Below are 24812 nucleotides of genomic sequence, written 5' to 3'. Positions count from 1 at the left end.
CTTCGCCGACTCTCCGCGTCGTTCTTAACCGAGACTGGCTCCGGCGAGGAGAAGGAGCGCACTGCATCGATGGCGCGTAACGTCGCCTTCGCTTCGCTGCTCCCCGTTTCTCGTTTTCTGCCTTTCTTCGTGCAAGAGGAAACTCGAATTCAAAGCTACTTCTGGTTTAAACGCTTCGCTTGCGCGTTGCTCCTTTCTTCACAAAACTCTCGTCCTTTTGTTACCTGGATAAAACGAACCAACAAAGCTTGTGGGAAGTGAGCGTGGCTTTGTTTCAATCACATTCACTGCTCATTTGCATCTGTTAGCTATAGACCGTACACCTCTCTGCAAGCTTGCCACGAGTATGCGTTCGTATTTTCAAATTTTATTAAGCAGGGGAGTTGCGGTGTTGGTAGGAGGGTCCGCGAGGTGTGTCAGTTATGTTGCAAGCCCGTCATCTGCTCACCTCACTAACCAAACGTGACCTCTGTGATCTCTGGTGGGCCTTGGAACAAGTCAGAGGTCATCGAACATACGGAACACAGAATACGCGGAAAGAATTCTTGCGCGTAAACGGCTGAATATTGAAGAATCCTCGAACCGATTCCAGGGTAGCATAAGTTAAGAGATTGAGGTACGGAATTTTCAGAAGTAAGCGATTGCGCCAATTTTTATGAAGGAAAATTCCTGCGTGAAGGAAAGGGTTAAGATCAATGGGTCGATGAGAAGAATGGTGATGGCAAGTGTATGCACAGAGAAGTACGACACGTATCTTGCTACATTTAAGGATTTTGCTCCTCTGGCGTCACAGTGGTACGCACCCATTCTGGTACGCACCAGGATACCCATTCTGGTACCCAGTGGTACGCACCCGGTTCCGTCGTGGGAGACGCCCACTCCATGAGAGCCCAAAGCTCTCGTGGCCTGCAGGACCTCGAATAAAGTTGATTTCCTTCCTTCCTTCCTTCCTTCCTTCCTTCCTTCCTTCCTTCCTTCCTTCCTTCCATTCTGAAGGATGGACCGAAAATGGACACACATCCAGTGGCGCATACCGAATGTCAGTCAAAGAAAACTAAGTAAATAAAACAATCCGTCAAATATAACGCACTATTCGATTAAGATGTCGGCGTACGTCATAGATGAGCCGACATTATATATCCAGATATGATGCAAAAGTTCTTTTTTCTTCTTTTTTTCTTTTTTTTCTAGTATTACGCAGAACACCGCTGCGCTTACTATCACTGCTTTGTCGGTCAGAATACTGGGCGTCCCAGCTAGCTTTAGCCAGAGTTTAAAAATATGCAAATGCCACGTAGCTGGACAGAACAAAAGTAATGTTCTTTGCCGTCGCTTGGAAATACTCAAACTATATTTTTTTCATTGCATCTAATTAGATCATTAACATTAATTAATTAATCAACTTCTCAAATATTATAATTAGATGAAAAGCGTCAACGAGAAAATTGTAGAGCGACATGAAAAACTCCCGATTAAGCTTTCTGTTGCGCAATACGTGCTACACAAAAGTTTTTTTTTCCGAGCGTGAAAGAGTGCCGCGAATACACGCAGAGTCCCTCGAGCGGCCAGTCGCGCGGATATTTTGCGTGCATTTGCGGACTGCTTTCACGCTCGGGTGGATGGATGGATGCGAAACTTTAATAAGGTCCTGAGGTACGCGACTCAGCGCGCTGCGGGCCGCTCCCACGTTGGGACAGTCAGGCCTTGCCCGACCGCCGCATCGTGGGCCCTCTGGACAGCCCATAGTTGCACCCCGGCATCAGGGCTCTTGATAGCGGAGAGCCACTTGTCTTCATTGATTTCTTCTGTGCCTCGTAACGAGGGGCAACGCCAGAGCATATGATCTAGGCTAGCGATGTCATTGCAATGCCTGCAAGAACTTGTGGCATAGGTGTCGGGATAAATTTTGTGGAATAAAGCCGGGCTGGGATATGAGCCTGTTTGCAGTAATCTGAGGGTCAATGCCTGCGCTCTATTTAAGTTCTTGTGTGGAAGGGGAAACTCTCTCCAGCCGAGATAAAAGTGCTGCGCAATTTCGTTATATGTGGTCGGTTGATCTATATTCTCCACCGCTGCGGGCCGGCGTTGGAGTTCTCCATGGTCGCGGAAAGTGAGACCTCGCGTCTTGGAGTGGGCCAGCTCGTTCGAAAAAAAACATTATATATATATATATATATATATATATATATATATATATATATATATATATATATATATATATATATATATATATATATATCGAGTTCGATTGCGTGGTGTCGATCGCGGCCGCGACAGCCGTAAAAAAAGAAAAGAAAAACGAGGAAGAATGTTATGTATACTTAGATTTAGATGACGCGGTAAAGAGCCCCAGGTGGCTTGTTTCTAATACAACGATCTTTATCGATAGAAAATTAACTAGGCCCGAGTAGGCGCCACCAAATTCATGACCTAATGGCTAGCTCTTGCGAGAACTGCAAGGTGGCGTCGCAATCCGTATTTCCCTTTAGCATCTTTTCTTGGCTTACCTAGCCTCGTCTTGCGTTAGGAGTGGCTTTTCTTTTTTTGTACTGCAAAAGGTAACTTGCTAGTAAAAGGTAACTCTGTATCTCTCTTTAGTGTTCCCTTAAATAAATTGTTGCGCAAATTGTTTTAATTTCGTTGCATTGTTGCTTTTGCTACGCACTTTACTAAGATATATATTTGTTGACTGCCTTCACTACGGTATTAATTTGTCTCCTCCAAATATTTGAGCTGTAAATTCATGAATTCATCTAATAATGCAAGTATTTGTAAAGTTGTGTTAAATGCGACTGCCCAGTATTTCGAAACATTATTCTCTTCGAACTAGGCACCATTTCATCTTTACAAAAATGAACACGTAATACTGGACTGTTAAGCGTTAAACGAGGTATATTGCTTACTTTTTACAGGCAGTGTTGACAACAAGCGCGAACAACTTTAGCGGAGTACCTACACAAATGTTTCTGTCCTGCTTATTGATGCGAAAGCATCAGATGGCCCATTGAGCAAAAAAGCCAGCGTCTAGCTGTCCTCTTAACAAGCGCAAGACGGCACCTAAACTCGCATGGGCTGCGACGCCACGTCACGAGCGCGCCTCGACGGAGCAGAGAGGGCGAAAGGGAACACCCGTCATCGCTCTAGCTGAGAGGGTGTTGCTCTAGCGCACCAGGTGTTGCGTGAGGGGGAGGGCGTCGCCCGCGCGTTCCTTGTTCGCGCAAACTGTCGCCTGCCTTCCAACTGCGCCTCGGTCATGGACGGACTGGCTCACTCCACCACTCTACGCAACTAACATTCTACTACTGAAAAGATTTTGCGCCAAAAAACACAACACACACAAGAAAGACGACAACACCACGGGCGCTCTAAACTCTTCTAAAGTAACATTCTACTACCGGTGCTTATCAAGCACGTTAGACAAGTGTTGGGGGAGGACTGGTAGCTGACCGACTAGAGGTGAGCGCCGGACGTTGGCGTAAAAATAATAAAAAAAATTTCTCTCTCTCTCGGTAAGGTCAAACCGAAACGTGCCAAGCCACTGGCCAAGTGTCTCAACGCACACGCTTGGCCGCGAAGAGTTCATAACTCGAAAGACCGCTCAGCGGCGTTCAACAGGACATTAATGCTTTCGCATTCACAACTCATAAGAAGTGATTAGGTGTCGTAGGATATTTTGCTCTATTAGATGGCTGCTGACCGCACAACTCGCAAAAAGATTCCTAAATATATTTTCTTTTAACGTGACCTATAGCTGTTGCTATAACTCGATTGATATAAATGGAGCGATGCTTTATGGAGTAAACCTTGTGTTCAAGGGCTCCCTATGCACGCCACGAGAATCGCAGGTAGTGGTCTAGTGGTATCAGTAAGTGCGTGCTGATATCAGTCAGCCTGGTGTAGTGGCTGCAATCCACACGATGAACGTATCGCCGGAAGCATAGGCAATTCTTCCCTCTTTCACTTTGCGATTCGCTTCATTCAACACAGCATATATAATAAGCTTGGTCCTCTGCAGTCGCTTATCTCAGAACGCGCTGAGCTGTTCTCACCTTCCCTGACATAATGCTGAAGTCTATGTAAAGCTTTCATAGTGGTTTCGACCATCGCAACTATTCGCCACATTAGTGATACCACGTGGCCACCAAACTCCGATTTTCATGACGTCTTGAGGCGCCCTTGCAAAAAATTAAACCGTATACGCCGAAGAGCCGCGCGCATTTAAAATTTCTACCAATAAAGAATAATATATAATTCATGATTGGTTGGAGTAATGCAGCTCTCACATTGCGATTATGGAGGAGTCAGTGGCTAACAAAGCGAAGGAAAAAAAGAAAGATAGAAAAGGCTGGGCAACAATTTTGTATTAGTACTGATTTCTATAGAAATCCAAGAGAAAAGATTCTGGGTGCGGAATTGGGAGGTACATAGCTTCTCGGGGGCGCCAGTTTGAACTAACTTGTGCCAATTCTTAAAAATCCACGCATGCGCTGCAAGAATAAACCAACCTAATATTATCATTGTCCTTTTAGGCAAGTCAGTGAGTGTTTGATTTGAGCCTAGGTCATTAATTAACAGTAATTAGCTGACCATTGCAACTTTTAAAGAACTGCCAAATCTTCAGTGAAGACGTTGTAAAGCCTATTGAGACATGTCCAAATAATTTCTTGCCATGAAGATAGCTGCTGTGGTTTTAAATTTTCCGCTGCAAATAAAGCGCACGAGATTTCAGCACCTCCTGACTAGGCACTTGCACGCGCAGTTGATTATTGTTGATGAATGAACTAAGCTCGTGAAGTACATCGGTTTGGAAACGAGGACCTTGAACGGCACTAGTTAAGTGTATTCTCACAGTGCACGTGTGCATTTTTAAGGCTTAATTGGCGAATATAACTGAAACAACATGTATACAACAATTCAAGGTGCTTTTTCTTTCTTTTTTTTCTTTTTTTTCCACGTTAATACCAGTGCAAAAGAGAACGGTTCGTGGTAGTTCTACCCAATTCCCGAACGTGTCTCTATTAATGAGCTGCGTTCTTGTAGAAACGGGAGGCACACGAATGTCTTCCTTTCTTTCTTTCTTTCTTTCTTTCTTTCTTTCTTTCTTTCTTTCTTTCTTTCTTTCTTTCTTTCTTTCTCATAGCCGTTCAAACCAGAATTAACTATAGTTGAGAAATCTCCGAACTGGTTCGAACCGTCATACTTTTCGCTCCGGAGCTGCACCTGAAGCGAACCAAAAGCGTAAACCCGAACTCCAAAAGAACCCAAAAAATGTTTCGGTTTGGCACCCACTTTGGCACCGACGTGCCAACAGGGTGTCGAACCGAACTGGAACTGAACCGTAAACCAGAACTGGTCCGTTATGTTCAGCTGAACCGAAACCGAATGGAATCAATATTTTTGCCGCCATCTTAGAATCGAACCCGTACGGGAATTTCGAGGAGGAACTATTCCGAACCGGTTCAGCCACAGGTTCAGGCCAGAGTTCGAGCTGGCGGTGTGTTGCTATAAGACATTGCGCGCACAAAAACACACCACGCGCACAACACACCTGGCAGCACAACGCACGCACAAATGGAAGAGTGGATCCTATAAGACCCCTTCTCCCATTCTATAGTAGGATAGAGTGTCGCCTCGAAAACAGTCATGTGGCTCATCAAAGCAATCTCATTGGCTCACTCAACTGCACGCATGGTCGGCTGAACTGTACGCTGTCCAGACACAGCGTCGTCCTGGTGGATACTGCTTGTGTTCAGGGCACCTGCTATGTGTCAGGTCAGGCGGTGCCGTCATTCATTTGTGTCATGGCGCTTCGCTGCACGCCGTGGAGCGTGCATACGCAGTGTTCCCTCTCTCCCCTTTTCTACTCCCCTTTCCCTCTCCCCCATTTATATCGGCAAACCGGTCGCTCGCCTGGTTGACCTCTCTGTCCTTCCTCTCCTTGCGCTCTCTCTCTCTCTCTCTCTCTCTCTCAAGGTGCCTGCTGTCCGATACGCGTGTTGCAGTTTCATTGTACTGTACTACCAGGATCCTTGTACTACCTTCAGTGACTGCTGATGGAGGATCAGCACGATCGGGGCCTGGTGGAAATTATCCACGGCAAAGCGCAGATATCGGCAACAGAATAAAGTAAAAGAGAGAGCGGACTTTCTTTCGCGGTGCTCGGCTATTAATAGATGTATCGTTATGTAATGCTAAAGAAAGAGTTGTATTAGATCGAGATCTCCACTCATCCAAGCTAAAACAAATGTCGCACGATGTCTACTTCCAAAGCACCACCGCAGACATCACTGCCACAAAGTACCACCTCCAGCGCTCAATCGGTAACGCTAGAACAGTTAGAACAAAGCATGCAACTAATATATGCAGAGGTATACACAAACTCAAGCTAAAGGTTGAGGGTGCGCAAACAAAAGCCACAGCCGTCCCCCAAAAGAGGGTCAGTCAAAGCCCGGGAGCTCCTACCAAGACAACGAAAGCCATATAGAGCACACTGATAGTGACAGTACCATCCATGGGTAAGATGTCAAAGAGCACAAAGACCGAACACACTACATAAGTTCGGCGCCAATCCCTCCCGGCGTTATTGTATTCAGGAAATAGGTAAACACAATCAAAAACACGAAGGATACGAGCTTTATGCTCACCCAGATTACCCTCAAGTAGCCACATTTGCCAAGAAGGATGTCGCAATTAATGCACATTATTTTAGGGGAGAACCTATTCAGCACAAGATAATCACGATTTGGCCGCAGAAAAGGGGCAGTTATAAAACAATATTTGTCAACGTTTATAGTTCTCCCAGAGAAAAACAACACCGAGCAAAGGTAAAGACTCTTCACAAACGTTTTGGTATGGGACCGGAAATGCTAGTCGAACCAGCTCAGACACCTTCACCATAGCCTCTACGTGTCAGAGCAGCATAATAACGGCATCCTTCAAACCACTTCGACATGCGTGGCAGAGGCGGCAGCCATCGCCTTGGCCATTCAGGACGTCGAGCGCCAAACCAATTCAGCTGTCATAATATCCGACTCACAAACGGCTTGCCGCCTGTTTCTAAATGGAAAGGCACCCCAATCAATTATCAAAATTTTAGGCAATCAACTAGACGGGCACCACGCCATCATATGGTGTCCGGCACACAAGGAACTGGCAGAAAACGCGAGGGAAGACTGTATTGCTCGAGGAGTAAACGTCCGAGCAATGGCATGGGCCAGCGACGACCTTCACCGAATTCTCGTGACATCCTCTTACAGCAAAGGCAGGAGCAGAGAGGTTTTGGACATCCTCACTCTAATTTAAACAGCCAACAGAAGAGGGACTGTCGTCGTATTCAGACGAATACATACCCCAATATGCACCACCTACACCGAATACACCCCACGAGGTTCACTCACGTGTGCCCGTGGTGCACAGACACACCCACACTAAAACACATCACATGGGAGTACCCCAGATGCCTCCGCACATAGACAACCCCATGGTACACCAACACCCACTAATGAGGAATAGACAGTGGGAGGCATGGCTTGCGGACGAGGGTCGGGAGAGCCAGTTGGCTCTTCTGGAATAAGCCAGCGAGCCGCTCGTGCCAGTGGGGCCCTGAAATAGGGCCCCACTGGCACAGGGGAACGGAATGGGGCCCTGGAACCGTCGTGCCTTATTTTATTTATTTTCAATAAAGCACTCACTCACTCACTCACTCACTCACTCACTCACTCACTCACTCACTCACTCACTCACTCACTCACTCACTCACTCACTGTCTAGCGTGCTGCTCACTGTCTGCATTACATGCTGTTTTTAGTCGACATTCAGAACTTTGAATAATTTTTGCAATAATTATTTTCCTTGCATTTTTACCGCGGCTACACACCTTAGTTAAAATATTATTATGATGCAAGAAGTATTTGTAAAATTTTGCTAGTTAAGAGTGCTCACGTTTGCAAAATCATACTACGTGTTCTCTTGTAGCCAGGCACCTTTTTCTTTTATTTTTTCTTTTTTTCATATTTACGAAAACTGATACGTAATACATGAGGATCCCCGTGCTATATCAGGTATGTTTCTTCATTTTCCAAGGAAAATTGCGACAACGAGCACGAGCAGCTCTGGCGGAGTAGCGATTGCTTATTGTTTATAGCGGAGTAGCGATTGCTTATTTCGCTCTAATATATCGCCGTCTACCCTGGTGACAGAATTTTTCGAACGCGCAAGTAATAATTCATTATATCATCTTTTCATGTGACTTGTTCGCAACTAGCGATAAATGGAGCGCGGAATCTTGGCATAATGTTTGTTTACAAGGGCTCATCTACATATCACAAAAATCGCAGATAGTGTTCACGGAGTATCCGGAACTATACTGACGCACGCGTCAGAGGACCTTGTGTAATAATTTCAAGCAACACTGTGGACATATTGCCGAAAACTAGACGAACGCCGCATAGGCCATTCTTTCCTTTTTCACTCTGCACGTCTACCTGTATTTGACACGGGATAATATGCCTGGTCCTCTGCTGTCGCTTCTCAGAACACATAGTGGCCCTTTCACCTTCTCGCCATTTATGCTATCGCGTAAAGCTTTCAATGAGGCTTCGACCATTGCACCGATCCGCGCATTAGTCTTACAACGTGATCCCCAAACCACAGTGTTCATGACGTCTGTAGAGGATCCGTCTCATACAAACCGTACTTCAGGGCGCCGCGCTCTATTTGGTGCGCGTTTCAAATTTCTGCGAACTGATTGCGGTCTCAACCGTGATTGCCTAGGCAGCAGCTATATAACAGAGCAAGAAAAGAAAGGGAGAACCAAGGTGCAAATAATTTTGGATCAGTAGTTATTCATAGGGACGGTAAAGAGAAAGAAATGTTTAAGATGTGTAATAATAAATCACCGTTCTACGATAAAAATGCGACAAAAAATATGATAGTTGTCTACCAATGCGCAAGCATTCTTTGGCTCGGCTGCTACTTCACTTCTACTTACTTATTTAGGTAGCTTATGCATGTCTATACCCACCGCTACTACTACTCATCGACTATCATTCACTATTACACTAATATAACGATTACATGTGTTAACTTGACCAATTGTGCATTTATTTTGCAGATATAAGGCGTCATGAGACGAATAGATTTTGCTGGGGTACTCGCCAAATAATGTTTACGCATTAAAAAGAAAGAAAAAACTGCAGTATCGCACGAAAGGCGAAGCATGGTTTGCGATAGCAAATTAGTGTACAGCTAACTATACGAAATGAGGATAGTAGTTTGATCGGCCGTATAAACGTGTCAGCATAGGCATACTAACTAAATTAGCAAGCATGGTGTCATGCGCGCACAAGCCAGCATGAACACATCTCGCTAGGTGGCCGCGAAAACTCGTTGTCAAAACGCTGCAGTGAGGAAACGTGGAATCAACAGTGAGCGAATTGACCTTCGTGCATGCGCATCAACGCGAACTACGCCGCGAAACAGCGCGGACTTTGCACCCGCCAGATACAGCTGCCCTAGTGTTCCTGTATATGCTCATACAGGAACACTAAGCTGCCCGGACGGGCTGCGTTTTTACAATTGCTAGTGTGTACAGCGGGGCGTGGCGCTTTTGACGGCGCTCGACGTTTCTGCGCAGGCGCGAGTAAGAGCGGGTGCGAGAGAGAAAATCTGGGGGCCTTTGCTCCTTGAATATGTGACTCTGCCTAGGCACTACGATGGAGAAGTTTCTTTGCGCCAGTAGCGTGCGTTTGTCCCTAGGCGTGCCGGCATGGCAGAGGGGGAGTTGAGTTTGTTTACGCTCCGCCGCTGACTGCCCGCGCGGTGAGGCAGTGGGCACGGAGGCCCCATGTGGGGATCACTGCCTCTGAAGGGCAAGGTTCTGACTGTGTTGTATAAGACGCGGGTCACTTTGTTAGTCGCGACGATATATTGCATTCTTTACAAGCACTGCTCCAGCAGGGCACATGTAACCGGCAAACCGTGGCCGCATCAGGAGAGCACCTGAGGTTATATTACAGCAGGCGGCGCAGGATCTGCGGGGCACCCAAGCGGTAGCGGGAGGGTAAAAGCTGTAAGCAGGGCGGACGCCTACTTAGTTCCCGCACCTGGGGGCTGTGACGCCTTGGATTTCGATGGCATCTTCTAGGGCCTACTAATTATATAGCTGCACAGATTGACTACATTGTGTTCCAAAGGAACCAAATATTAAAGATGGCAAGTTTCGGGAACCTTTATTCAGCCAACGCGGCCCAAATGCAAAAACATACTTGAATCCCTGACGTCACGCTGACGTACCATCACTGGGGTTTCGGCGCGAAATTCAAATACTGATACTTGGACCTCCATTTTCTCATCTAATAATCAAACTATTTTTTTTCAAATGACTGCCTGCAGGGTTCTCAAACAATGCTTCATTAGTCTAAACTGATTTATTGTTTCGCCCTTTAGTGTCTTTTTAAGCCACGCGGTTGGCGGCGCCACCTCGCAGTTCCCGCACAAGCACGTGTGACATCACAGATTTTAACGGAGCCTGATTGAGTCTAGACGGACTAGATTAAACGGTAGAAGAGCGAATGGTCAAGTTAAAATGTTTCAAATGCATTTGCTGAGCCACCAATGGCCCAAATACGCAAAACATTTGTAAACTATGTGACCTCACACTAATTATACGTGCCGGAGCTGAAGACTGCGTGCGAAATTCAATGAAGGAACATCAACCTTCATTATATCAATTATTAATCAACCTATTACCAGGAAATAAGCGAAAACAGTGCTTTGAAGAAGCACTTTGGAAGTCTAAACTGATTCACTGTCCCTTGGTGAATCCAATGAAGTAGAAAATTTGGGAGAAGAAGCGAGTGGTAACGCAATGAATAGCCTCATAAGGCGCCACGAAGTCCCCTGAACTAAAGAATAGAGGGGCTTTACTAGCTTTACCCTGAGTGCCCAAATTACGATATGCCATCGATATGCCTATATGAAACAATGCATGGAGCCTCATCGTAATTTTTCTTACAGCGAAGCTCTATATGGCTAGCCGATTAGTCCGTCCGTCTGTCGCCTGTACGCCGAAAACTTACCCGGTGCAGCGCCATGCGCATGCGCAAAAAAAAAAGAAAGAGAAAGGGAGGTGCGCGATTGACTGCGCCAGTAGGGACGTCAATCGTTCTCCGTCGCAGTCGAATGCGCACAGCAGTTTCTCTCCGGCTCCGAAGTGGATAGGCCACGCGTCATACGTACCTGAGGAGCAGGCAGCTTTCGATCAGCAACGTCGCGAGCAGAACCGAGAACGAGCTCGTCTACGCCATGCCACTGCTGTAGCCAGAGCACAAGAACAGGCTTGTGCAGCCTAGCCAAAGCAGCAATTGCTACCGAGTATCCGGCAGCCTACCAAGCCGTCGTTTAATGAACCGTCGGGATTAACCCGGTGATAAACACCGTGGCCGCACGTGATCCTTTATTTTCTAAATAATGCCCGGACAAAAAGAAACGATTTGGTTAAGAAAACTCCGATCCGATTCGAACCGTCATAATTTTCGTTCCGGAGCTGAAGTTGAGCCAATTTCCAAAATGCGCGTACCCGAACCAAACTCGAAAGAAATTCGGTTTGAGGGAAGGAAGGAAATCAACTTTATTCGAGGCCCTGCAGACCACGAGAGCTTTGGGCTTTCTTGGAGTGGGCGTCTCCCACGACGGAACCGGGAGGTTGAGCTTCCTGGCGGCGTCGTGGACCTGCTGGACCGCCCAGAGTTTGATGAAGCAATCCGGAGCGAAGAACTAGCTCCCCTCCAGGGGCCGTATTCCAATGCGTCAGCAGCTACCGTCCAACAGGAGCTGTATACGAGAAACGATAAATTAATTGTCTTGCGATACGCCGTTTGGTAACCACATAGTTTTTTCTTATATTGTTTGTATGAAATAATTATACACATATACGTGTCTAAATATGTGTGTGAGTGAACCAGCGCACACCATTTATTTTGATTTCGGTTTCGTGTTTCTCGAGAGCAGGGTCTGGAGAAACCGGCCAAGCGCGGTATATTTCTCGTGTCGTCAACCAACAATGCGCTGTAGCCGTCGTGACTGAAAACAATGACCGATGCCGGGTTTTTTCGCGTAAGTGTTTCCAATTTCACGAACAGTTTCTCGTGATCACACGGTCAAGAAATGTTTCCAAAGGTAGTATCGTTAAAATTACTTTTAGGTAGACAGTATAGCTGGTGTTGTTACGCTGACAATTCGGCCTGTGCAGCAGAACGGCTAGGCCTAACCACTGAGGCACTACGTTGCGTCGTCGACGTGCGAGTAAATTCGTTTAACTTTAACGATGACTTCAGCGATGTATAGCTGGCTTACTGTAGTTCCCTGTGCAATAAACGTGGGCGAATTCATTTTGAGAAGTAATAAGTCGCATCTATTCGTATGTTCAAAAGATGGTGACATACTCGGAAGCTTCGAATTTGGCCCGCCAGCACTAGAATCGACCGTATTTCGACGAAACGTTTATAAAAAGTGCAGTGATTGGGTGTCGTGACGGTTACGTTACCTGACGCGCATGTTGTGCCAAAGTTAGGCCCGCCTTCACTGTTCGCCTACCGCTGTAACGTGCTTTTCAATCTGGATTTTTCAGTGTGTTGCTGCTTTGTTTACAGGGGACGAGCGCAGAGCAAGATAACCGCTTCACTGACAAACAGAAAAAGCTCTTGAAGCAATTGAGATTTCATGATGTCCTCACTAAGAGGGTAAGTTCAGGTTGCGGTTCTTTTCATTTTTGCTCATTTTTGTGCCTACATGCCGGCTAACACGTGCTCATTTTCGTGTAGGTTGACATGACCAAAGTGAACCTGGACACCATCAAGCCATGGATCACGAGAAAGATAACGGATTTACTTGGGATGGAGGATGAAGTCGTGGTCGAGTTTGTCTTTAACCAACTAGAGGCAGACAAGGTTGGTCAAAAGTTGGTTACAGGCATGATTACTTGCGGGTCCTTTTAATGAGGTTAAATGTGAAAACTGAACGTATGAACGTTATCTGTAGTTGTGTTTAATGTCATAGTAATGCCTCATAGTGAATCTGAGCCTAATTAATGCAAAATACAGTGTTTTTTATAAGATACGACAGTTTTATGGTAGTACAGGAACGTCTCCTTCATATTCCCCTTCTTCATTGCACTTGACGTTTTGGTAGAAGTTTGCTGTAAGGCTCAGTTACAGTAGCTCCTAGCAGGGAAGATGTTGGTAGGTGATGCTGACAGATGTAGATATTTTTGTGTGAAGGGGCAGCCCACCAGCTGTTTCCTGGAGCTGAAACAAACTAACGCGATCTGTTGAATCTTTCAGTCCAGCACATTCACAGCTAAGGACCTCTTGCATCCAAACTAAGGTTCCTTTGGACCCGAAATGCTCATGTATGTACTCGTCTGGTGGGGGAGGCAATAGAAAGCGTTGCCCTTACGTAGCCTTTGTTCAGTCTTTTTAGGCTATGTCTGCTTTTGGCCACGGCGCGCCTCTTGTTTCCGGCCTTCACACAGGTGGTGCACATCTCAGGTGGTAATGGTTCTCTTTCCCAGTGTGGCCTGACTGCGCTCTGCGCACGCTGAGGCCGCGCTGTTCTTTCGCTCAAGTGTGCTGGTTGCCCAAACCCTGCTGCTGTTATGACAATGGCTTAAATGAAAAAGACCAGGAAGCTTGAATCAGCATCTATAGCTGCACTCCTTTGAAGGAGCTTGCAGTGAAGCAAAGGTTAGCTTTGCACAAAATGCAGGATTGTGTACACACGCCGTGAAAAGTACACAGGCCACACTGCACAAAACTTGCATTGTTGCTTGGGCATGTGGCAGGGCTCCTCTTGCACTACTTGGCCTGTTTGCACTTTTGGATATTCACTGTTGAAGAAGGCACTCACAGTGTAGGCATGTTTGCCAAATCAGCCAAAGAGGTCTTTATGAAAGAAACTTGCTAGTGGGCGCAATGTTTCCACTCCAGTTCAAGAACATGGTCTGTGATACTACAAGTGTGATACTAATTGGCAAATACATGTTCCCCAGTCTCCTTAGTGCCGAGGTGCAAGGAGAGCCTTGCATCATATCCTGGAGTCGCTTCTGGCTACTTCTAGTGTGACCTTTGTGCTTCTTACAGCTCTTGATGCTTGAACTCACTTGTAGCACTGTGTATGTTTCTTGCGCTCATTGACTTTGTTTTAAAGGGACATTAAAGATATACATTGTCAGGGCTTAGCTGATGGACTGGCAGTTCTGGAGTGTTTGTTCTTGGCCAAGTTATGACATAGTCGTAATTGAAATTGCAGTTAAATGGCACTCATCCTCAAATACAATCAACCATGAATGGAGAAACATGTACAGTGTGATCCACTGCTTAAAGGGACACATGAGCATCGAACATGCACGAAATTCTCATTCTGGCAAGTGCACAATTCCTGGGCTTTGCAGTAGACTTGTGGTTGGTGGCGCTGGCACTTTCCTACACATCTGTGCAGTGTATTGACATAGCATCAGCAGACATTTGCAGCTACAGTGCCAGCAGAGTGAGAGCCACACACTAGTGTGTTCCCTTTAACAGTAGACTTCACTGTACAGCAACTGTGCATCATTCTTTTGAGAAATTTTTCATGCCATCCTCTAGCCATGCTCTCTCCGAGTTTGGGCAAGGCATAGGCATGAATTTCATAGTATGTTAATACAGGGAATAAAAAAAAAAAAGTTCACAGGAGAATAGTGACAAAGTAATTCAACAGTGCGCTTGAACAAAAGATGTCTCTGTAGCCAATGTTTTGACAACAGTCTTCTTCATCAGAGCCCAGATATCATAAACGTCCTCCATTGGACTACTGTTGGAAGAGGAAAATCTGGAAAAGCAGCAGCTTTTACTTTTATTTGAGGCTGACTTAGGAAGTGTGTTTGCATTGTATGTTTCCTTGTAGCAGTTAATCAGACATTCATAGCCACTTTATTTTATCATATAACTTCAAGCAGATGAGTAAACCATAGTGTCAGTCTCCAGACAATGCTCGGGCAGCAACACACTTAATAAGTATGTATATATTATTTTTGACATCGTAAGCTATTTGTTCTGCAATGTTCTGATCACAGTAAAATATGGCAACAGTAAGAGGCTAAGGGAGATGAATCACTGACCTACAGTGAAATTGCAGACAAATCAGCTTCAAGAAGGTTAATAATACCAGAAGTAAGAGAGTTGTAAGGAGTTAGGATAAAGTTTAGACAAATCCAGATGCTATTCATCATCTTTATAGTGACCTAATTTCTGTACAGTTAGTATGCTTATGTATGAGTGCCAGGTTTCCTTCTATGAATCTTAGTATGAAGCATTTATGGCCTTGTGCCAGCACTCTGTCAGAGCATACTGTGCAATTTTTGTGTTTAGTCAGAGAGCAGCACATTTAATGAGGAGGGTACACCTAAGTAGTGTTTACAGAGTGGCAACACAAAGTAGCAACACATCAATCTACTGCACCAGGTCTTGTCAAATAGTGGCATCCAAATGCTCTTTGTGATATTGTTTCCACAGACAGGGAAAAATTGGCTAGGGAGAGCAAGGGACATTACACTGCACTTTTAGCATTTTTAGTTAAGGGCCCCTCACCAGGCCACATAGCAAATTCGGTTATACATTGGAAGCTGTTACGTGCCCTCTAGGAAGCATTGTGCCGCAAGAATTTTTCAAATTTGTTCATTAATAGCCAAGATAGAAATACTTCAGTGCCGGGAACACATGATTTCAGAAGGAGAGCCACTGCCAAGAGACATCCTCTCCGCTTGCCCTGTCTAGCCTCCTCAAGCAAAGATCCTTCCCTGGGTTCTCCCATACCTGAGCGCTGGGATTGTGTGACGCATACGACAAGGGCCCCGCCTTCATTCATTTCCTTTCTTTTTTTTTTTCCCCTCACTTTTTTTGTTGCGCGGCACACTTTCACTGACAGCGTCGTGCGCGAGCTGTTGCGTTTGTCTTGTTTCGCGCAGCACATGATTTTGCATGCTGTGCACGAGAACACCTGGCTGCGGTATAAGTCAGTACTATGCAAATACTAAGGCAGACACAAGCAGTTCATAGAGCATTATCACGCGCTGGAACACAGTAGAAAATGACATACTTACATTGTCTGCGCATGTGACTGCACGAAGAGGGAACAAGCAGACAAAACGGTTGCTGTGGTGCAAAGTAAAACAACACACAGACATTCAGCTTGTGTGCGTTATTATTTCTGTAAACTTTAATTCGTCTATTGAAGCAACAGATTACACAAATAGCAGATGTTGCCTTGAATAATTCTCGAAGTCACGTTTCACTGCGAGTGACGTCGCAGCAGTACAATGTATGTACGTGCACTTGTGCGGTATACGTCCACTCTCCGGCTGGCAGCATGGCACCTGCGAGGTGAAGGGCAAACGGAATTCGGTTTGAAATTTCAGCTCTTTCCGCAGCGCGTAGCGATGTAATACTTAATACTTAGTAGACACGATCATCAGCGTGCATGTGCCCACTGTGCTTGTTGGTAAAAAATGGCCAGAACTGGTGAGGGGCCTTTTCAGCATGATGTCGTATGCTTCCGTGAGCTAGGTGCAACTTTCAGTGCTGTCAGGCGGTAGTGTAACAGTGCTCAATTGCACTTTTTGATAAAATTAGTTTACTGGTTGCATTTCCTTTTATTTTCATTGGCAATGCTAGAAAGTCCACCACAACAGTGTACACCAGACGGAGTTTGCTCCCATTCTGCCAGCGGGGTGTGCCCTACCTCGATCATGTGTGTAATTTACTAGATTGCACTAGCTTTGGTCTCAGTGACGGCAACATGTTGGTTGTTTCAAAACACTGATGTGTCAGTCTGGCTTGACAATTTTTACCTTTAGTGTCCTTTTAAAATGTGTACTCTTGGCAATTGTCAGAAGGCACACATTTGTGCTCTGATCTATTGCCAGTAGGAAGATTGCTGGCTTTGCTGTGAGGCCAATAAATCTGCCTGAATACTTACAAGTACTGACTCTTAAGAATGTTCTTTAATTACTTTCAGAGTGCTTGCTTACCATTAACATTTCCAGTCTAAATAATGCAAGTATCATTGATCACTCATTCTTAGGCATGGGGGATTTTGAGAAGAAACTTCTGTACTATGTATCCTTGTTGAGCAGTAGTGAAATGTTTGCGTGCTGTTCTATTTTTATATAATCTGTTAACAGTTTCACAGCATCTGGGGTTGGACCATTATGAATTGGGCTTATTGTGCAGCAGTACTTTCCTCTCTATGTTTAGTTGGCGTGATAGTGGTAGGCTTCTTGAAGATCAGCCTGTGGTTTAATAATGGGTCACAAAAGCTGTCACAAATATTGACGTCACAGTTGTGCATGACTGTAATAGCGTGCCCCTACAGCTCCACAATCTGTGTTTCAAATTTTTCAGAGAACAGTAGCCTTTTTAGTTTGTTGCAGTCATTAGCTAGGCAAAGCATTTGTTCACAAATCCCTATATCTTGGTGTTAAAATTAAAAGCACAAGTTGTATAGGCATGTCAGCCAGTTATTTAGCTCTTAGTCTGCTCTTGCATAAAAAGTAACACAGGAAGGCACAGGACATAAGAAGGAGACGGACGAAGCATTCCTTCATATGTCCTGTATCTTGCACTGTTACACATTTTTTTTTTTATGCAACTTGACCAATCGGCTCAAGTTAGCACTTTATTTCTACTTTTGTAGTTAAAGCTTCACGTAGTTTCTGTTATCCTTGGGGCCAAATCGCTGGGAAGGGATGGATTGTGATGTTTGGGCCTGGCCTGTCTATCTCCCTTCCCAGCACCCAGACCCACGGATGATGCAGATCAACCTGACAGGCTTCCTGAATGGCAAGAATGCCCGTGACTTCATGGGTGAGCTGTGGAGCCTCCTGCTCAGTGCGCAGGAGACTGTCGGCGGCATTCCTGCCGAGATCCTTGAGGAGAAAAAGGCTGAGATCAGGAGGCGCCAGGTCAGTTCAGCATTGCGGTTTTCTTGTTTCAAGTCATGTGAGCATTGCAGTAAAAAGAAAATTTTGCAAGCTAAATCCTGCAGCTACCTATTCATGGCATAGCAGCCATCACACGCACAGTGCCAAAAATCTCCAGAGCCATTTTTTCTTTAAATTGAGTAAAACAAATTCTCTAGATTATTTTTGCAAGTGCTGAATGGTTGTTCAATCTGTCGCTGTGCTTTTCCTAAAAGTGAACTTATATGATTTTCAAGCAATATTATGCATTTGAGAGACCCCCCTTCTCTCTCCCTCTCTGTAACACATTTTAAAACACCTGACTATGCCAGACTTTAATAAAGTCTGGCATAGGTCACCTCTAACATGTGCATGTATAGCACAAGTATCGTGTACAGAATGCTGAACATAGAATGTCGAACAGAATTTTGCGAACATAGTAGGGCTATGTGCTGCAGGGAGTCACAAATTGTAAAAACAATCCCGTGCAAAATGCAATCCGTCATGGTTTGTCCTTTCACACATTGCAATGCCAGCAGGGTCATGCATATGGCATCACTAGGGTAAACATTGTTGATTGGTTGACCATTGAGGCACAAGGGTACGCCAATGTGACAAGAGCCGGCTGTGTGCTGAAGAGGTAGATTGGTGTAACATCATGGTACACTGTCTCAGTGCACTCCTGTGATTACTGTAGCTGCCTGAACGTAGCCAGGAGAAACATCCACAGCACTCTGTTCATTTGTTTATGAGCAACATTAGCGTACCCAATCTTACTGCTACATGATGTCACCGAATATCGCTCTCTGAATGTCAGTGACTCCAGATACAGTGTGTGTGTGTGTGTGTGTGCGTGTGTGTGCGTGCGTGTGCGTGTGTGTGTGCGCGCGCGCGTGAAAACACGTAGCAGAGCTTCGAAACTACCGTATAATGCGGAATATAGGTCGACCCCCTTACATTGAAGCAATGAAGTCAACATAAAAATTATAAAGCACAAAACTTCGTTTTATTTAGTGGTGCCGCCATACTCATCACCTGCTCATTTGTTTGAGCTGTCTGAACTCTCGTCCGAAGACGACTGCTTTTCACTGGCTGCATCCCACAGCATGTCATCCTCGGTGCCGTCCAAGGAGTTGCCATTGCAACACTTCTTGAATGACCGCACCACCATATTGTCGGGCAGCGAGCGCCAAGCCTGTGACACCGATGTGGCCACAGGGGCGAGACGCGGCCTGCGCAGCCGGCCGGTTGGAGTCGTCGGGTTGTCGCCGGCCATCCACTGATTATACTGTTCAAGGACATGGTCTTTAAAGGGCTTGTTGAGCACGACATCCAGTGCCGCAAGTGCTGGCGTCATGCCTCCCGGAATGACGGCTAGCTCCGTCCTCCCATCGCGAGTGCCTGCTTCACCCCTTCGGTCAAGTGCCCGCAAAATGCACCCAAGATGAGCATGCTCGGACACCGCAGGAGTGCGCCAGGTCGCCGATTCTAGACGGTCTTGATCCAATTGAGCCTGACGGCCTCGTCCATATAGTCCTTTTCATACACGCGAACGACATCATCCCACGGAAAAGCCTCCTTGGCAGCGTCTTCCTCTTGAAGATTACATATGGGGGCAGCTTTCTGCCGTCTGCAGAACATTCGCCGACCGATTTTCCGGACTCCAAAAATTCGGACATGCTCGATTATTCAGTCTGCTTCGCGGCACCACCGTTCTCCCCATAGACCATAATGTATTAAGGGGGGAGGAGGGGATCAGAATTAACTTTTTTGTTTCTTGACAGAAAGGGCTGAAATTTGGCACACACACTGCACATTGCAATGAAGAGGCAAATCTAAAATTTCATTAGGATATCTTAATTAGTTTTTGTTTTATAAGAATTTATAAGTTCCTTGCTTGTGGAAAGCCTGGCACAGTAACGAAACATGATAGGGAGCTGGGAATACTTTGCATGTTTGCCCAGATGTCTAATCTACATCAAGACAGTGTTCGATTTTTTTTTTTTTTTAGTGCGCTAATAATTTTTTGCTCAACATAACATGCACATGACTGTGCTTCACTGCATGGAGCCATGTAGTAGTTGTGAAATAATTAAATAATGGAAAGATAAAGAAACATTTCAAGACTGTCTTTAAGTAAAGCACAGCTTGTGGATCACAGCAAAGCAAACTGGGCCAAAATCGGTCCAGCCATTGTTGTGCTACGCTTTCCACGAGCGAGGTGATTGACAAAAAAAATGCAATTGAGAAAACTGGCCGCAAAGTTTTAAAAGCACTGCAGATTTATTAAAAAGCACCAGGGCTGTAATATTTTGAATCGTTGCTGTCAGGCATCTTCTTACACCTTTGCCTCATTGTTTGGTGGGCTTTGGATGCCTTCTTCAGGCGTTATTTATCCTTTTCTTGCGCCGTCTGGAGTAGTGCATGACCACCATTTTCATTGCCAGACCGAGCCTGGTATCGCAGTGTACACCCACAGAACGCTGTTGGCATCTTGGGCACAGAGTTTTAGCGATCAGTGTTCATCGCGGAAACAGGCATAATAATGAACTCACAGTCACAAGGGGCCGAAATTTGTTCTTGGCATTGCTGCTTCCGCTCAGTCGCGGACACTGCGCGAAGGGAGTCGCGAATGCTGCATGCCTGCGCTTCTGCAGTAACCGCTGACACAAAACGCGGCTCGAGGCACGTCTGAATCGTGAGACGATTTGTCTGATGAGCCTCGAGTCACCATACAGTATGTAGCTCGTCGACGGTTGGGGCTCACTCGCAGGCTGCGTGTCCCTGTCGCACGATGCATCGGAAACGCACACCGTCTCTGCCGGCGATGGAGACCTTCGACCCGCGTCGCCTCCAACAACGCGAGCTCGCTTGCCGACTCGCGCGGCCGTACGCACAGGTGCGAGAGCCTCCGTTGGCACGTCTTCCGGTGGCTTGGTTATCAATGTCGATCTCACAGTGCGATTGTCGGCTTCGCTGCTGGAATCGCACGGTGCAAGATAACGCGGCACGTTATCTGCGTGTTCAGTCGGGTTCTCCGCTTCCCCCGCTGGCCGCCGTCTTTTTCTCGCCGTAGGAGGCTTGCGCTTCCATTTTCCGAAGGCATGCTTCATTTAAAAGTTCTTTTTGAACGAACGAGGATCCATCGCTGACCTGGGAGCTTTCATAAATCCGAATTCTGCGAGTGTCAAACGAAGTAAGACGCCAGTGTGGTTTTCAAAGCAGACAACTGCGGTCCGCCATGGTTGCCAGCTTCCCCGCTGCTGCAGCAGCAACCAATGGCGAGACGCCTTTCAGTACGGCAACCAATCGGAGGCCCGCTTTCATCGCAGGGCCCGTGTGACCGCCTCTAGCAGACCCGCGCTTCTTTTGTGTTTGTGTGTTTGTTACATGATGGCGACGACCGAAGAAATCGGAAACGGAATGGCGAAACTTCGAGCTTTCGAACGATACCAAGATGGCGGCATTCGGTGGCGGGAAAGACGAGTCATGGCTACGCGAACTGCAATGATTTTGCGCGATTTAAAGCCGTTTTCTCGCCCTACGCACTGATAAATTAATTTTTTTCGGCCACTTTTAGCGCGTTTTCAGTCAAACCATTTTGATACAATGTAGATTAGGCATTGCAGATACCGAAACGCGTCGTTGCCAAAAATCGATCTTTTTGGGGATTTTCGCGATCTGATCCCCGCGTCCCCCCTTAACAACTGCCAAAAGTTCGGACACCTTGCAACCTCTCGTCTGATTTTTCGGACACTCCTTGAGCCAACTCGATCAAGAGCACCATGCACCGACTCTAACCGGTGCATGGTTCAACTTGCTGAACGCCATTTTTGTTTTGAACGGAGCCTCCTTGCAGCCCACGACGTGGCGCTACTGCAAATTCCCGCTCATCATCATCGTTTCTGCCTTGGTCGATGGAGTGGTTTTACAGCAGTTTCGGTTTCAGCGTAGTAAGCCATGTCAAGACAATCCAGCAGCTCATTTGTTTCTTCGCGCACGACGCTGCGAGTAGGCCATGTTTTTCATTTGTGCGACTGGTGTCGGCCTGGTGGTGTTTGCTTTGTGTGCTGTGTCGAGGTTGCGGTGATCCAACGCGGCATACGGAACATCGCGTCAAGTGTCTGATGGCGCCGACAGTGCCCGCGCGAACTGCACTGGGGAATGCTGGCAAGCGGGTGCCGGGAGGCCTAAGATTTGTCGCCTTCCGATGTGCTACCTACTGACGCTTAAAATGTTCTGCCGAGACCTGCGCAGTGGTTGCATTGCGATTCCGGACACCGTCTCATTTTACAGTTTCACAGGTGCTGACACTGCGCGGAACTCGATGACGGCGAGATCATTCATCAGGTTTCCGCTGCACCGCCGGACGATGACTCCGAGTCGGAAGATGACGCACCATGTGCTACGCTGCCGTTGCATGTGGAGTGTGTACAAGCAGTGACTGTGCTTTCAGCCGCCTATAGTGACCGTACGACCCTCTCCGATATTCAGGCTTATCTGATTGCGCGTAAACGGAACAGTGTGCAACGGTGCATTCACGATTTCTTCAAGCCTACTGCCGAGCCCGAATAAGTGCATGGAAATAAAGCATTTCATTTTTTTTTTCTTAATCTGCTTTTTCGGACACCTGTTTATTCGGACATTTTTGCAGTCCCCGTGAGGTCCAAATAAACGGTCGGCGACTGTACACGCGAGCATCACCGTGAAGCGTGAATTCTCATTCCCCGTAGAAAGAAGCTTGACTCCTTTTGCGCCGCGTTCGCACACTGTGGTGGGCGACGGCATGTCGAACCACACCGGCGTTTCATCAGCGTTGCCGATCTGTCCTAGCATGTAGCCATGCTGCTGCCGGAGACAGATAACATAGCGCTGGAATTCGACCAGCTTGTCCTCGTATGCTTCTGGCAGATTGATGTGCGTCGTTGAAGTGTGAATCCCTTGTGTCGCATGAAGCGACAAACCCAGTAAATGGAGCCCTTGAATTGTTCCTTGGGCAGTCCGGATTCTCGGGCAATCTTGATAGCTTTGATGCGGATGAGTTCCGCTGTCACTGGCAAAGATCTGGCACTATGCTCGCGGAAGAAATAAGCCGCCTTGTCTTCGAGCTCCGGGTGCACCGCATGGCGCCCACAAAAGGACATCTTCCGCGCGTTGCAGGCAGACAGCTTGACTTTCTGCGTTCGCCAATACCAAACGCTTTTTTCCGAGACGCCAAATTGCCTCTGGGTGGACATGTTCCCATGCATTTCAACTTTCTTTTTAGACACCGCGGTGAGCTGACGTTGAGTATTTGTACTCATTTTGCAAGTGGTCGGGAAATTAGCAACGCCAGAAACGATTGCTCTACAAAAAGGGAAGATGGCATCGGTCCAACTACGTAGGCCACGTTAAAATTGAGCCGCGTCGGTCACCATGGAGGCGATAACGATGCAGATGCCAAAAGATCTCCTCTCCTACATGTTGCCAGACGACTATTCAGGTTGTGCCAAGGGCAGGTATAAAAGTCGAGGGGTGACCTTTTAGTAATGTTTTTTTGAAAAAAACCTCGACCTATATTCTGCACTATATGGTATGTGTTGGTACTTTTTTAAGCTGAGTGATGTGATATAAGTAGGGTTGTATGAATAGTGATTTTTGAGACCAAATCAAATACGATTGAAGCAAATATCAAATAGTTTTCGAAGATTTTTATGCGAAGCATATTACGAGAGCTCAACCCAGGTCCTCAGGCGCGGCGGTGTCGCATTCAATACCACGTGACACTGTGACGTCACGACAAAGGAGAAACGGGGCTCCAACTCGCGCCGTCGCTCGCGGCGTTGCGGTGGCATATAAGCAGCTGCGCTTGCCTCTGCTATACACTCACAAGGTGAGATGCCTCCTGGAGACAGAGCTGCTCGTTGGAATGAGAAGCGAAGGTTGCGGCGTGCTACAGAGACTGATTTTCTAGGTGGCTTTGGCTCAGCTCTTGCAAGATGGGCTGGGTGGGAATCGAACCAGGGTCTCCGGAGTGTGAGACAGAGACGCTACCACTGAGCCACGAGTACGATGCTTCAAAGCGGTACAAAAGCGCCTCTAGTGAATGCGGTGTTGCCTTAGAAACGAGCTGTTTCTAAGGCTCAGGCGTGCGTCGCTTGCTCAGGCGCACATTTTGTTGCTGCGCCGAACGCTGCGTTGCTCGACGCTCACCGCGTCCAATGCGGGGCGCGTAGTCGCTGCGCCGTAGCCCATTGTCTTACACCCCTTGGCGGGTCGACGGGAACGCTGTCGCGTTCCACTCTTGAAGGCGAAGCAGAGTAACACATGAGTTGTTTCTTCGTCTAGCCGAACCAAATATAGCCAAGCAACATCAGTTCACCAGGCTAAACAGTGGTTCAACAACTAAAATAAAGGCTAGTATGCTTCGCATCCTGGGCTTAACCTTAGCTAAGCCACAGCCATTTTTTTTTTTAATAATGAATAGCCATTGTCACAAATACTATAAAACAATGCTCACATCCAAATATTCTTAATATTAGCAAGTTTTTGACAATACATAGTACATTATTAATCATTGCTTATTAAAATCACAAATGAAGCATTAAGAGCAAACAAGAACAAACAAGAGCATGGATGATTGCTGTACAGCCTGTAAAGTATGGCCACCTAAGTGACGAAGCCTACTCCACTATACAAGTTGTAGAGTTTTATGTCCTTACTATGCGATGGGGATGAAAATTTACCATACTTTTGCTCAAATTTTATGTTTATTTGGGCACTGTTGACATTTTTAAGTATTCGACAACTATTTGCAATTACGAATAGGACACTATTCGAT

The 24812-nt window shown here is 46.4% G+C and overlaps 1 protein-coding gene across 8 annotated transcripts in view; it reads left to right on the top strand.

Moving 5' to 3' along the window:
* The first annotated feature begins 11979 nt into the window (after nt 1-11979).
* Nucleotides 11980-24812, top strand: part of Srrm1 (Serine-arginine repetitive matrix 1) — a 94469-nt gene continuing 81636 nt past the window's right edge. For 4 of the 8 annotated variants that reach the window (XR_010564484.2, XM_065432290.2, XM_065432294.2 and 1 more), the window contains exons 1-4: nt 11980-12114; nt 12651-12740; nt 12822-12947; nt 17825-17995. Coding sequence is in view for 7 of the 8 variants with exons in the window: in XM_065432290.2 (XP_065288362.1) it covers nt 12091-12114; nt 12651-12740; nt 12822-12947; nt 17825-17995 (411 nt within the window). In the remaining variant the exon portion in view is untranslated. Of the gene's footprint in view, nt 12178-12650; nt 12741-12821; nt 12948-13340; nt 13409-17824; nt 17996-24812 lie in introns of those variants that run through there. The other 4 variants (XM_065432295.1, XM_065432289.2, XM_065432291.1 and 1 more) reach the window with 3 other exon arrangements.

The sequence above is a fragment of the Dermacentor albipictus genome, chromosome 5 (assembly GCF_038994185.2).
Source record: "Dermacentor albipictus isolate Rhodes 1998 colony chromosome 5, USDA_Dalb.pri_finalv2, whole genome shotgun sequence".
Classification (NCBI taxonomy): Eukaryota; Metazoa; Arthropoda; class Arachnida; order Ixodida; family Ixodidae; genus Dermacentor; species Dermacentor albipictus.
The sequence above is the reverse complement of the archived record's forward strand: the minus strand, read 5'-3'. Positions and strand labels throughout refer to the sequence as shown.